The sequence below is a fragment of the Tachypleus tridentatus genome, chromosome 13 (genome assembly GCF_004210375.1).
Source record: "Tachypleus tridentatus isolate NWPU-2018 chromosome 13, ASM421037v1, whole genome shotgun sequence".
NCBI classification, from domain to species: Eukaryota; Metazoa; Arthropoda; class Merostomata; order Xiphosura; family Limulidae; genus Tachypleus; species Tachypleus tridentatus.
In genome coordinates, this window is record NC_134837.1 from 137,467,011 (window position 1) to 137,482,479 (window position 15,469).

At 32.2% G+C, this 15,469-nt stretch overlaps 1 protein-coding gene across 1 annotated transcript in view; it reads left to right on the forward strand.

The window, feature by feature from the left end:
• LOC143237654 (uncharacterized) overlaps nucleotides 1–9,881 on the forward strand; it is a 90,430-nt gene extending 80,549 nt beyond the window's left edge. Inside the window, exon 5 of the mRNA XM_076477145.1 lies at nucleotides 995–9,881. Within this exon, the coding sequence (XP_076333260.1) occupies nucleotides 995–2,146 (1,152 nt within the window). The 3' untranslated portion in view covers nucleotides 2,147–9,881. The remainder of the gene's footprint in view (nucleotides 1–994) is intronic.
• Nucleotides 9,882–15,469: the final 5,588 nt, after the last annotated feature.

The window sequence follows — 15,469 nt, forward strand, 5'->3', positions numbered from 1 at the left end:
TTCTACAATGTAAATGTACAAAATATGAAATTTTGAATTATTTTTTTAATGGCTACAAACATTTACTTCCAATGCGTCATATGACTTTTAGTAAAACAATCCTTAACAAAATAAAATAATTATCCAAGACAGGTTTTAATATTTCTAGACTAGAAAAAGAAGTGTTGCCTACATTAAGTTGGTAAATGATGGTGTGTAATATAAAAGATTAAATAAGAAATTGTACTTTTTTAGTATTTTTTCTTGTTTAACTACATTGAAATAGATGACCTGTGAGGTAACTGTTTAGTGGTTGCTTGTGTCATTATTTGTATTAATTTTTCAAACTTAGAATTTTATTGTTCAATATTTTTAATTTTTGTTTTTGCTTGCTTGTTAATTGATTTATTGTACTTACAGATGATTACAAATAACTCATATAAAGCTATGTGACATGAAACATAATTTATTTAATAATATTTATTTTTCTATTTAACCACTTTTTAGTTCGGATATTTATCTTAATTTTATTCTGTTGCTACTAATGTATTTAATATTTTCCGAAACAAAACAATCTCACTAGACTTATTCATTTTCTTGCTGCAGTATATTGTTGTACACACCACAAACCCAGAACACTTTTAAATCCATAATGAGCGCAAAGCCCGCCACACCATAATGGCGCCACAGCATTGATATTTTTATGGTGTTTAGCTGCATCTTCATAGCCTGCTTTGGGGCCATGGCATGGCACTGAATTGGTCTGAAAAATATTGGTTTTAAAACTTTGAATGTTTATAAAAAACTAGTTCTAAAGTGTCTCCTTTTTTTGACTAAGAAAAAAAAGCGTATAGTATCAACTTAAATGACCCTGTGTCTTAATTTTGACTTTCTAAGTTAAGTTTGAATGGTGTGGTAGGCCAGGCCATTCTAAAGCTCAAAAGGAGGAATAAAAGTGTCCTGAAGAGGTACTCCTCACTGACCATGTTTTCTCGTCTCCTCTGTGCTTTTGCAGATCTTTGGTTCCAAGGCAGACTTGCAGCTACACACTCAGATTCATATGCGTGAAGCCAAACCCTACAAGTGTTCTCAATGCTCCAAGGCCTTTGCCAACTCTTCCTACCTGTCCCAGCACACGCGGATTCACCTGGGGATAAAGCCATACCGCTGCGAGATCTGCCAGCGGAAATTCACCCAACTGTCTCACCTGCAGCAACACATTCGAACCCACACCGGGGACAAGCCGTACAAGTGTCGTCATCCAGGCTGCAACAAGGCTTTCAGTCAGCTCTCCAATCTCCAGTCCCATTCTCGCTGTCACCAGACCGATAAACCCTACAAGTGTAACAGCTGCTACAAGTGTTTCACTGACGAGACCAGCCTTCTGGAGCACATTCCTAAACACAAGGAATCCAAACATCTAAAGATTCATATTTGTCAATATTGCGGTAAGTCCTACACCCAAGAAAGCTACTTAGCCAAACATATGCAGAAACACTCCGACCGCATGGAAAAAAAAATACATTTGACACTTGCGAGCAGTCCACAGCCAACAACAGTCAATCCTTTAGGCCGTGTACACATGGACAACTTTTGGTCCAAGAACATCCCACCCAATCACGACAACGACTCCTCATCTATGATCACTAACCACTCAGTATACCCTCATGTTTCGGAGACACGTCTTCAGCCAATTCCAAATAACCACCCCCGTCTCCATACTGGATCGAGGGAGCTTGACCACAACCAGATGATGGTTAGAGCAGCTTCTGGGAACATCCATACTTCCAATGTTAATATTCGAAATAATCCTGAGGTTACCCATTGTGGTCAAGTAGGATCCTCACAGGTGAGTTATGATGGTGGATCACTTTCAATATCAGCTACCAAGACCACTTCTGCTTTTTCCCCGATACAACCTGGAATGTTGCCCATCTCTTCTGGAGCCCAAATGCCAATGGTTGGATCTTCTCGATCTTACTTTCCTTATGAACACGTCAACTTTCCTAAAACTGCATCTCACGCTGGCTCTGTAGAGGCAAAGTCAAGTCACAACAGTTTTCCGAACCAGCTAATTGCTTTAAATCAGATCAGGAACTATGCTTCCATGCCTTCTATAACTGGAGGAGACCACCCCATTACCCTGAAAGACAAGCACCAGCATTAATTATTTTTATAAAGCCGTTTAATGAACTTGCCAAATAAGGCAGTTTAGCCGATAAAAGGACCAATGACGTTCTAGTTAAAAAGTAAATAATATCAGAAATGTTTGGAACTTAACTCTTCATGCTTTTTAAATGATTGGGAAGAGTAAATAAACTGATGAATGTGCAAAAGACGAATAAAAATTTATGTCTAGATAATATTATAGTTTCCCGTTTTATAGTTGAACGGTACTTCTTAAAGTTCTGCGGTTGTGAAATGAGAATATAACTTGAACTGTTAAAAGTATAGCTATTTACAAATTTTATTGAATAGCTTCAAGCGGGAAAGCAAGTAAAAGTTAATTTTTTTCTTAATCTTGGTCATCAACAGGATTCAATTATTTGTATTTTACTGCGAAATAATATGCAATCCTACTGCTCAACACAGTTTCAGAACTTCTTCCATCTTGAACTGAATCTCTTTATTAGCTACGAAAATATTTTGGTTTAAATGAAAGATATATATTTATTTGTTTCTGTGATTAGAAAGGAAGATAATACTTCCACTGTTTAGAAATATTGGCTCAATATCAGAGCAGTAAATTATATCTGTCAGTCAGTGAGATACTACTTTCAATTTCACCTTAATAAAAGGGCGTAGGTGATGTAGGAGTTGGTGCCTTTTGATTTTTTTCGACAGTGTTTAAGTTAGTGTTGACTATTGAGGTTCCAGAGATAGTCACAGAAATAATTAACACTGATCAGTATTTCTCTGTATGAAGTTGTGTGCGCTAATTGGTCAGAGTTTCTGACAGACTTCACCTAATATTTATAAACTAGGTTAAATTAAAGGTATTTTGTTTATGGATAATGTCACAATAACGTAAATGCTCAATTACCATGGGCGATATTTAGGTTCTTCTCTCTGAAGGAATATGACACTCCAAAACCCGGTGCCTCAACTCGACACCAGCTCAACTTGAATCTTTTGTCATACTATCTCGAGGTTTTACTTCGTTAAGATATTATTTCTTTCTTATAGACACACGTGTTAGTGATTGTGTTTGTATATAATCATTACTGCAATTGCAGTTGGGGATTGTGACAACTCTTTATATTAGTACAGTTATCCTAGACCTGCTTATTAGATGTTTCCAAAGGCATCTTTTTCTAGTGAAGTGTTCCAGTATTTATAATAATAAAATAACAACAACAACTTACATCTTATATATGAAGTAATACACTATGTCTAAATTTTTGTAATATAAAACTGACTTATTGTAGTGCGTGTTTTATAAACATGCTCAGCTAGACCCCTAAACATGGAAATTTTTCAAAACTGATACAAATTTTGTGTAAGTGTTATTACCAATTCATTGAGATACGATACATTTTTTCGTGTTTTCATGATATTGAGGTAGATTATTTGCACTGTAACTTATGGAACAATAATATTGTTATATAGATTTTGTGACCATACACAAAGAGCACACACACGTTTATGTGTATATATATGTTTTACATTTTATGACTTAAACATGTTTTCTTATTAGACTTACAAAGACACCTTCTATTTTTTGTAAAGTAATCTATTTATCATTTCAAGCAACTATGCTTTAACTAGCGTTGTGCATATAAGACAGAGAAAGTGTAATAAAAGAATACATATATATATATCTTAGTAGAAAAGACATCTGCTAATATAGGGTTGATACAAAGTTAGGAATATATCGTTATCATATTTTAATATAACCAAAAATGTGAGTTGATAAGAACTTATCGTTTATGAAAACAAATATTAAGAAAAACGTAATTTTTAGTTCATTTTAGACAAACTTTTCATTTTCGATATTTTGCAACTTTTTGACTTGTGAATTTTAGACATGACTCCTGAGATAATCGTCGAGTTACGTAGCTCAGTGCCTTTATTAACTTTTTGACTTTGTCGTTTATGTTGTTTTTGTATCACTTTGACAAATATAGACAATAACTTAAATGATATGGAAAATATAAAGTACAAAATCTATCAGTGTATTCCATAAAATTAGTTATCTTATGTTTTTATTCATTATATTTTATCTAAATCCTGCGAGATTGTTAAAAATATTTGTGTAAACACTTGATTATAGCAATCATTAATTTCTTAAAATACTCTATTTATATTCATTGTAATGGTTCAACTCAGAAAATTGTAAAACAATTTGAACGTACTTTATGATCTTAAACGGGGTTTTACTAGTGTGTTCTTAAACCCCTAAGCAATCTCAAATTTCTTGAAAATATTTTTTACTTATAAAACTGCCTTCATTGATAATTATAGCTTGTTTGAAGAAATGCATCCAAAATTTTTATTCAACCATTGCGAAGTCAATTTGATTGTAGCACAAATTTTATGAATATAAATTGAAAAACAATGTATATGGTGAATTACTTGTGTATAAAATGTGTCAAATATTATTTGCTTCAACCGTTATAATCAAACAACTGAACTATCATGTTTGTCTTGTATTTAGAAGGTTTGTGTATATTGAAAGATTCTGAATAATTCATAAATTTAAAATACAATTGGAAATCGTTGTTCGAAATATCTAGTTAGCTGCTATATTTTAAACGTTGTTTTGAAATAGAACAACTTGATTAGTGAGCAGGTGATTAGATCCGGGTAAGATGAACGAGTATATATATCGAAACGCCATTTAATGTCCAGTTTACTCGATAGCTTGTCAAGTTATACAGTTTTAAAGTCATTATTGCCAATTCTGTAGAATACTAGTTTGAACTTTTAGAAAATTCAGCAAGAATGTAGCAAGTACAATGTTTCAATTTATAAAGTGTTTAACACTAGAAAGGTTTATTCCTCAAGCATGCCACCTAGCTAGTGCTGTAAGAAGTTGCAGTTTTTCGTCAGATGTCACCACTTGGTCAGTGCTGTGAGAAGTTGTAGTTTTTGTCAGATGTCGCTAGTTTACAGCTGTTGCATGTATCACACTCCTAACATAAACGATTCTCGTTTCCTTTTCTTATGAGCTGGCTAAGTATTCGACGTGTTTGGTCATTTTATCTTTACCCATTCCGTTTGTAGAAGGTTTGATGTAAAGTTACAGTAATAAATAAATTTTAATTTACTCTTTTTAGATATGTGACACCTTTATTATTATTATTTCATTTAATCTGTTACGAGAACTGTGATAATGAGATTTGTCTTTTACAAGTTATTTGTATATGTTAAGTGATTCTGGCTCAAAAGCATGTATATTTGTGTATATTGATTAGTTTGTGCGTAGTAATAGAAGATAAAATATTCATTGTGACTAATGTTGATTGAAAGAGAGAGGAATTAGATATTATTGTTCTTCTTAGCATCAATCAAGATAGAGTGTATAACTATTTAGCATTAAATGATGGGTGCATGGAAGCTCTTTATATTACTGTTTTAAGGCTCCTGTCTTATTACTAAAGCAAACTCTGGTTTTTGCTATTACTTTCCAGACTTTTAGTCTTATTTTATCTATGCTGGAACTCATCGTTTAAATCAACAGTCCAGCAGCAGACAAAGAACATTTGGAATTGCTACAATAGTTGAAAACAAGACATAAAGAAAAAGACTGCGCATACGCAATAGTATCTTGCGTTTATTTCCTTATAAATGGAAACATAATAGACTCAGTATCAATATATATTACAAAATGGCCACAGTTAAGTACACGAAAAGAAAGGTTTTGATAAGCTGTTAAAACTAAACATTTGAATAAGCGCCTTAAGAATTACCTTCAGGCTATACATTGTCAATATTGCGTGAGACAGATTTTATTTAGATCGACATTTTCGTTCTTAACTAGTAAAACAAAGCATAAATGCTGAGTATGTTTAAGAAGCGGTCATCCGACTTTTCTTTATAAACTGAGTGCATAACGAATGCAATATGCATAATATATTCAGAAAAGTAGAATACGTATATCAATAACAATAGTACTCGAATGTGATAATTCTGCATTTTTAGGTCCCGCGCTCGAACTAGCAAAATATTATAATTATTTATGTAAGTATTAGGTGCTTTTCAAATTTCAGAACTTAACATAATGGTCAGTAAAAATACTAATATTTATGATGATTTTATAATGATAATCAAACGAATCTGAAGTAGTTAAATATATATATAGATACCACGAACAAAAGAAATAACCACTTTTTTTATAAAATACTTGCTATAACAGCTTTAATACTAAACCAATATATAAAGCATTTATGTCGATGTTAAAAGAAAACAAAATGTTACCGGCCGAATCTGTTTCTGATATAGAACATGTATAAATAAGGAATTATATATTTTCTAATGAGCTACATCCATATATAAGCATTTAAAAGCATATAGACCAAGAGCTGTGACCTGTTCATACCAGATCCTCGTTTCAAAATAGGCAAGAAGTAGCTGCCAAATTTATTTATTGTTGCTTTGTGAAAGATTATTACAATACAAATAATTTAATTACATCCAGTACGAGCAGCGACACGAACGACCGAATAAGGACTTGATGTAGAATTTCATGTGGATGGTATGCTATATCCATATTAACTGACACAATACACACGCCTGACAGAGTTTACCATATAAAACAATACACAAGCCTGACAGTGTTCACCACGTAAATTATGCGTGTCTTTGTTCCGAATTTCCAAAATTATTTGACATATACAGATACTGTTTTGTAAGTTCAATTTTCTATAAGAGAAACTTATTACGTTACTGATTACGAGCCCGTTTATATCTCAAATCATCAAATGTAATTGTTATCCATTGTTTTAACAACTTAGAATTAATTGTGATGTATATAGCAACCTACTGACATTCTTTTCCGTGTGGACATTACTAAATAACATATGTTAGGTGATCGTTTTTATTTTATCGTTACCATTACTTACCGGCCCGGCATGGCCAGGTGGGTTAGGGCGTGCGATTAGTAATCTGAGGGTCGCGGATTCGCATCCCCGTCGCGCCAAACATGCTCGCCCTTTCAGCCGTGGGGGCGTTATAATGTGACAGTCAATCCCACTATTCGTTGGTAAAAGAGTAGCCCAAGAGTTGGCGGTGGGTGGTGATGACTAGCTGCCTTCCCTCTAGTCTTACACTGCTAAATTAGGGACGGCTAGCACAGATAGCCCTCGAGTAGCTTTGTGCGAAATTCAAAACAAACAAACAAAACATTACTTACTTTATTATTTTACATGAAAATACGATAGCAGCACTAACGTGTGACTGTTAACCCATCTGGGTAGCTCGTGAGGGTTCTTTGAGAAAATACCCCATCCCAAAATGAGTCAGGGGTACGTCTGGAGGCTTATAACACTAAAGTGAGAATATAGAAGTTAATATTACCCCATGAATTGGATATAGCACAAAAATGGTTTGTTAATTAAAAGTGCAAACAATGGACAAAACATATTGTAAATAATGCATCAACGTAACAAGGGTTATTACCTAGGTTTCAGTAACAGTGCCACCAAATAACAATTCCTGAGAGGAATGAATAATTCAATGCTGAATCTGACCCTTCGTGATCCAAAATATGGACCTAATTCCTATGAAAAAGAAGACTGGATTTCGATACCTCATAGTGGGCACAGCACAGATAAGGTATCATTTAGCTTTGCACTTAACAGCAGACAAACAATTACTGATAAAACTCAGCTATTTGTGAACACTCTCTTACTCAATATGTATGTATAATATTTATATACTAGATAACTTGTTAAGCTGTTAAATGACACTTATCATACCTCCTTAACTACGATATGTTTTACTAACAACTTCTAAATATACCTGATTACAGAGCATCCATTAAATTTTTGTTGTCTGAACAACAGGTTTGATGCTATTTTTACACTTGACACAAAAAACAACAACTAGTGGTTGGTCGAAAACATTAAAACGCATATATTCCATTAAGTTTATCCTTTTATTGAATGTTAATTTAGGGAAACCAAATGAGCTACTTTCATCTCTCGATTCTCTTTGCAAAAAGAGCGTATGACATACTATTGCGCTTGCGCACGATTTACTCTTTAGACCCCATTAGAATTACAAATTGTCGCTATCGTTAGCTTTTAGTTTAGTTTTTTCTATTTAGTTGAGAAAAAATGCTATTGTTCTATCTTCCTTAATTAAAGTTTTATGACCGATTAAGTTTTACAACTAAAATTTCCAAAACGTTTACTAGGAATTCGGTAGGTTTAACAATATTTTTAGTGGTTGCTGCTTTTATTGTAGTGTCTCTGTTGTACTCTCCATTTTACTTGTAAGGCGGTAATATTTGAATTAGCTGGCTGTAACTTAACGATCTAAGCTTAGCAATTTTTAGGAGTTTGGATGTTCTGTCCTCTTATCTCATCTGTTCTTGGATTTTATTCAGTAGATTGAGAAAGGGAGGATGATATAGACGTACACCTGATTAGTCCAGTCTATGAGTGGCTGTCATTTCTTAATTCAGCGTCGTTATGACGACGGCACCAGCGTGCCAAAGCGCACGTTTATGCATATCTTCTAATTAAAAAGTGACGTCAGCAAGAAATCGATATAGTTTGCTGCTCTTTGTGCTTCCATGCTTGCTCTGATGTAAGTTAAGCTAACCTAAGTAATTTGTTTAATATTTTTTATTTGCAAATTAAAGACAAATACTCATTTGCCAAAAGAGGTATTTCGTGACGTTTTGAACGCGGTAGACTTGAAATGGAAGGAAGTTGCTACGAAACGTAACTGCAACATTTTTAACATTTGTAAATAGGGTTTAAATCGTGTTTATAGAGAAAAAATTGAAAACTTTAATAAAATATAGTGTGTTCTCAAATGCTGTACAAATATTTGAAATATGGGGTGGTTTTAAAAACTCTGAAAGATACTTTTGAACTTCCCATTGTTTATCTTAGGTTAAGTTTTTCTCTTAAATGTTTTCTTCTGAACATTATCAACAAATTTGGAAGCAAGACTAATGAACGCAAGAGTATGCATATGCATTTAATGCGCTGTGATAGATATTTGACGGAAAGTATAGAATGTAGAGAAAAAAGCTGAAAAATGGTGAGAGGTTATATTTTTCATGAAGTAGTGATGTCAAGCAGAGCTGTAGAATTTTAGATTTACGATTGTTCATTTGTTAGCGTGCAAGCAGTCTTGTTGTTTAGTCCTAGGATTTGATATGCTGTATATCCATTGTCACAGTGAGATGTATAATAAACTGTGAAAACCGTTTAAAGAAACTGCATATCAGGAAAAGTTGTATGTAATTTAACGGCAGTGTTTGAAAACGAAATGACTGCTTCAGTAAATGAGAAATAAACTTTGAAAAAGTAATGTCATTGTACATAAGATTTTAAATTTAACTAGCATCTTGTCATGTATTTTTTCAGTCTTCGTAAAGCCAGTTACGTTTTTTGAATATTAAATCTGAATTTTGTTTTACAGTTTTGCCATTTAACTGTGATTATTATTTATCGACATTGAAACCATTATTTTATTCTTCAATGAAAAAATAAATATTTTGCTTATCTGTATCAATAACTTATGAATAAAGTCTCTCTAGAAGCTATTACACAGTTGTTGTTTTTTAAAAGATTGCCAACGTGACATTTGTATTTAAAAATGTTTGTATTTATCATGGGTGCGCTTACAAAATTAATAATTGAGGAGTAGTTTTATTTCTGGAGGGTTACGTAGTTTTAACCTGTGTGTACACTGTCATTGTGTTGCTTAAATAAAGTTTTGGAAACCCAAACCTGTTATAGCTTGATTAGTTACACTTTCTTATAGTTGAATTAAACTTAAATAATGCAAAATGAAACAAAGAAAAAATTATCTACTCACTTGTAACATTATTTTATAAACAAAAGACACTATTGTTCTGTAAAATAAAAAAGTCAATATGTCCTTAGCATATGACTAAAAATAATGTTTATTATAAACTCATAATTATCTTATTTAAAAACAAACTTATAAACGTTCCTGTTTTAAAGCAATGCTAACGTAACGGATATTCACATTGATATTAGTTTTTATTTTTATTGGTTTATATTATTTCGTCAATGATTATTTGTCACATGTAGAAAATATGTAAATTGTGTAAGTTAAAGTATAATAGCGATCTCCTGCAACCTTCTGAAGATACAATATGTCATTATATCTTTAACGGAATCGTTTCAAACTATACATTGTTTTACTGTAGTTGTATAAAGTAATATCCATTCTCCTACATTAAAAACAAACTACAATAACGTTATCATTTCAAATTTGCTTTACAAACCAATTTAATGTTGACTGTTGTTTCTCCCAGTTCAGTGAGGTAAATAATAAGATTATCGTAAAAGTATATATTTATTACATGTTTTTGGTTTCCGTTTTCACTCTATATCGCATAACTGCCCAGAATTGTCAGATGCTCAATATTTGATATCTATAATGATATCGGCAATCTTCATCTGTCTATCAAACACACTTAGACTACAAATAATGATTTTCTTCGACCACTTGGTTTAACAAACATAAACATGATAACTGTCACTATATCATGAGATGCACTTCAAGGTTAACTTATTAAATATCTAAAACCGAAAACAAACATTTACTGCAAAAACATAAATTGCTAAAGAAAATTATTTTAGGGACACTGAAAATAAAGTAAATATTTATATTTTTCAAAAAAAAATCCCAAATTGTGTGAAGTAAACTTGAAAATTCCATTGACTGTATCTTACAGCTGATTCATGAAAAGATTTTGAACTGGCACGCAGCACTAGAAGTTAGCGTATTAGAAAATATCATATGTACGTTAAAAAGTTCAGCCGAAAAGCATAAATAGCCTATTAACTGAATCGTCTCCCACGCTGGTGACTCGAAAGATGATTGTAATGTTATAAGATCTCAAACTTACCGCTAAGCAACTCGAAGCAGTAAATAAGTAGCATTAGTGATAAAAAAATCGGGTCCTCCTGGGAAAAAGAAGGAATTTAAAATAATAATGTGGATAAGTAAAATATATACTGCGAAGTAAAATCGAAAATCAGAATTAGAAATTTATGGGCAAAAATAAGTTATGGACTATAGGAATAAGAAATCCAAAATGGAACAGTTGTTCTCGATGACTTGTCATTGAAAAGATATAATTAACAATTCAAACTCTTAACAACATTTAGTTTCGACAAGAGAAAGGAGGAATTCAAAGTAAAAAAAAAATTACTGAGAAGAATTAGTATTTGATAAAAGAAAATAGGAATATAATGTGAAAAAGTTACCGCCAAGAGTTAGTTACTGGCAAGGGAAATTCATACTTAGAATTATTGTTTGCATTTTCATCTGAACAACACATTATGCCATGTCCTTAATTTTGAAATCCACAAAAGAAAGAAACCAGTTTACAGTACTTTCTCTTAATTAACCAAAGAGAGATATTCAAGACTGCCCAACCAAATACAAAGTGCGAAGTATTTGTGGTGGCACCACGACTCGAAACCTAGAATCTCTGATCACTAGTTTAAGAAGAAAAGTACTAGACCACACTCTGGCCCCAATTTTGGAAAAATAAGTTATTTGTAAATGTATACATCCTCACTTTAAATATCATAGTTTACAGGAAGGCATTGGTTTTCAAGTAGGCTATTTTATCTTTACTAATTAAGAAGTTTAGTGTGGACGGATATTACAAAACTTTTCCATTTCCATAAAAATATATTTTTGTACTGATGATCTGGTATTCTCTACTTTGTTCGTTTTTGTATATAGTGAATTACCTTAGCAAAGTGCAGTTCATCGTTTGCTGTCAGTAGGTCCCCCAGTAACACAGCGGTACGTCTGCTGACACACCGTTAGAATAAAATAGCCCACTGATTAACTTTGTGCTTAATTCGAAATAATCAACGAACGGTGTAGTATTTGAGCCTAAATGTCGATTAATAAAACTAGCTGGGATACTAATATTCCAGATGGAAATTATGTAAATCCATGATTAGTGAAATGTTATCTTAAAATAGCATAACATAAAATGTGAAACCGTAAATTTGCATGTATCCCCTCATGAACCAAACAAACCTTCATAACAAATTTGGTAACAATTCATCAATAGGGGCAAAGCCATACAGTTTAGAGAGACAGGATTCGACCAATGAAGTTGTGATATTTGACTCTCATTAAGAAGGTTTTCAGTGTTGTTAATTACATAACAATTTAGTTTTATACGATGACGACTCTCTTCCTTGCTATGTGTGAAGCAAACTTAAAAGGATAGGTCTTTTATGTCTAGGTCAAGTTCTTTACATGGAGAAATGTTCTTTCAGTTACTCATTTTATATAAATGAGTAATTAAAAGCAAATTTTGAATTATGTAAAATGTGAAATTTAGCTGAATGACATCGACTGCCTGTTGCAGAAACACCTGAGAATGAAAGGCAAAAGAGTGTTATACTTGTGTTTCTACATCAGAAGAGTGTTATACTTGTGTTTCTACATCAGGCGGTTGCCGTTCATTTAACTAAATTTCCTCAAAAATACTTTACCTAAACAATCTACCAAAGAATATATAAAAGGTTTCTATAACAGTTTGGATTCATTATTATGGAACAACGACAAATTTATATGTACACACGTTTAGAGACTTTCACGTCTCCTTTTAATTTTTGGCAGATTACACAGTGTTGAGTATTTATCTACAGTTTCTCTTACAGATTCTAACACAAATGCTGCTTGGGATATAGCTTTAAAGATGTTGAGGTAAATCTTCTGTCTCTTCAACAAAGTTTCGTGCTGTGTTTTCCAACACTTAAAGAGGTTCGGGTGTATATCTTATCTAGAAAGATAAGTTAATTTATAATAGTACCCTTCCTTCAGAATTATAATAAACCATTTAGAAAGCATGTATATACAATTACCAATCGAATGCATTAGATCGCATATTTCATATTTTAAAGATGTTAGATATTATATGTATTTGACCATATGTTGTTTTCACTTCTTTATATGTGTATTGCGTTTGAGCAGTTTAACTCGAAACATTTTCATTTGATTTTGATCACATTTGGATCAAAATATAGTACAGGGTGTTCGGAAAGTCACTGTGTACTTATATATTTATTAACAGACATGTTTCAATATAGAATACAGGAGGCAAATATGAATGACAATTATAAACAATGTTGAAAGTGACCACTGTTGGCATTAATACAGACTTGGATCCTTCTTATTTTGTTTCTAAACACCGCTATCAGTTGCTGGCTTGAAATGGACTGAATGAATGCTGTTATCACTGCTTTCAAAACTGCACAGTGACTTTCCGAACACCCTGTAGTATTCAAAGGAATGTATCACAAAGTCACACTAAAGGTCAACCACGTTAGTTTTAATTGTAGCAAGCTAGGATTTGGAAAAAAAAACAAGAAAAGAAAACATCAAAACTCGACTAAAAAAGATATAAAGATGGGAAGAACATTTGATATGTATATTTTAGGCTGGTTGCTGCAAAAGTTTGAAACATTTTGGGGTACGGATAACTTTTTTATAGTGCTTTTTTACTTTCATTCTTAACAGATATTTAAAATAATATCTTTTACCTCAACACCAATATTTTAAAACACTCCTCCATAACAAATTATTAAACTCCCTGTGGTGAGAGCAGATGATTCTCAATAACAATTTTGTTAAGTCTTTTTCTTGAGTATTTAACTTTTCATAAAAAACAAACTTGCTAAATTCCCTCCCTTGAGATGGGACTACCTAGCCTTACTCAAAAAGTTCTGTTAAACTTTTTCCATCGAGGTAGAAGTATTTATCAAATTTATAGGACAACTCCTTTCTCTTTAGTGATTAAAGAGACAAATCTAAAAGGATTTTGAATTCTGTATTTTTAACAGTTGGTACATTAGTTCTTGCAACCGGTAATTTCTTTAATTTTCATTGTTGTACAAAGTGTGTAATAAAAACAGGATGAAATAGAACGTAAGGCCAAATCAAACCATCTGCATAAAGCATAACAGAATAAAATTCGAGAGTGAAAGGAGCCTAGAAAATATTTAGTTAGAATAACTTGCCATGTTGTGTACCGTCTCGATTTAAAAATTGGAAACCCTTGATTCGTATATGTCTAATAAATATCCTGTATACTCATGTAACTCCTATATACAGACAAATAACCTCATAACAAAAACGATATTTTGAGTTAAGATGCGGAGCAAAATGGTAATAAAATTACAGGCTACACATTAAATTTGGAAATGTGAGGAACTTTAAACTCTCTCAATATTAATATAGGTAATCTTTATGTACATATAAACAACCTCAGTGTTTGAGACATTAGTTATTCATCGACATTTCGTATTTTACGGGTTCATTAGAGTATAAGCTCTATTCAAACATTTCTAATTAATTTATACCGTGATATGAAGCATAAACTAATTCATAATTAGTGCGTAGTGTTATACGAATGAAGTGTTTGTACGGTTACGTTATACATGTGCATGACTACTATTCTTATGGATTTAATTATTTGATATACAAATTTATTCATCAGTTAGAGAAAAAAATAAATATTTCACGATAAGTCAATTTAAATGTGTTGAAAGTTATATGTTGTCTTTAAATTTTAACTTGAAAAAGTACCCCATATTACCTTTTCTGTAATAATCATGATTTTCTCTCAATGAGTACAACTTCTCCTTACGAAATTCGAATATTTGTCACAACAGAGCCTATTTGACTGAAAATAGGAAGTCTTACTAATTTTGCAATTCCAAATCCAAAATCAGTAGAGAGGAAACTGTGGTATTTGAATACTTATAGATAATAAACAATACAAAAATTCGGTTTCTTTATATCCAATAATTATTCTCTTCATTCCATTCAAGTTTGTTGTTTCTTATTTAAGCTTTAATATTATTATCAGCGAAGAGAAATTATTCAGTAACCTTAAAATATTAGGCTTCCGTGATCTTAACATTTCTTTAAGTATAATAAAGTCAGCAAAGGTTATGTGTGTAGTGTTTACCGAAAGTGGTACAACAGCTAATGTTTCACTGCGTGAGATGTTAAGATGCTGCTCTTCAAGACGTTAGAGAAAGATTACTGCATTGTTTACATTATCAGGATTTGTTTGCTCATTCAAGCTTATTTTAACGTTATTTTCCACAATATAAACTGTTCGTAAGTGGTTTTAAAATGTAATAATACATATTTAAGGTAACATGTCCCACCTTATGGTTTCATTTTCCTTTTAATTATAAATATTTATTCAGTTCTGACCACTTATCTAACTTACAGTGCAATCATGCGAGTAAAAAGTATTTTTGGCAATTTATCATCACGTTAAACATTGTTT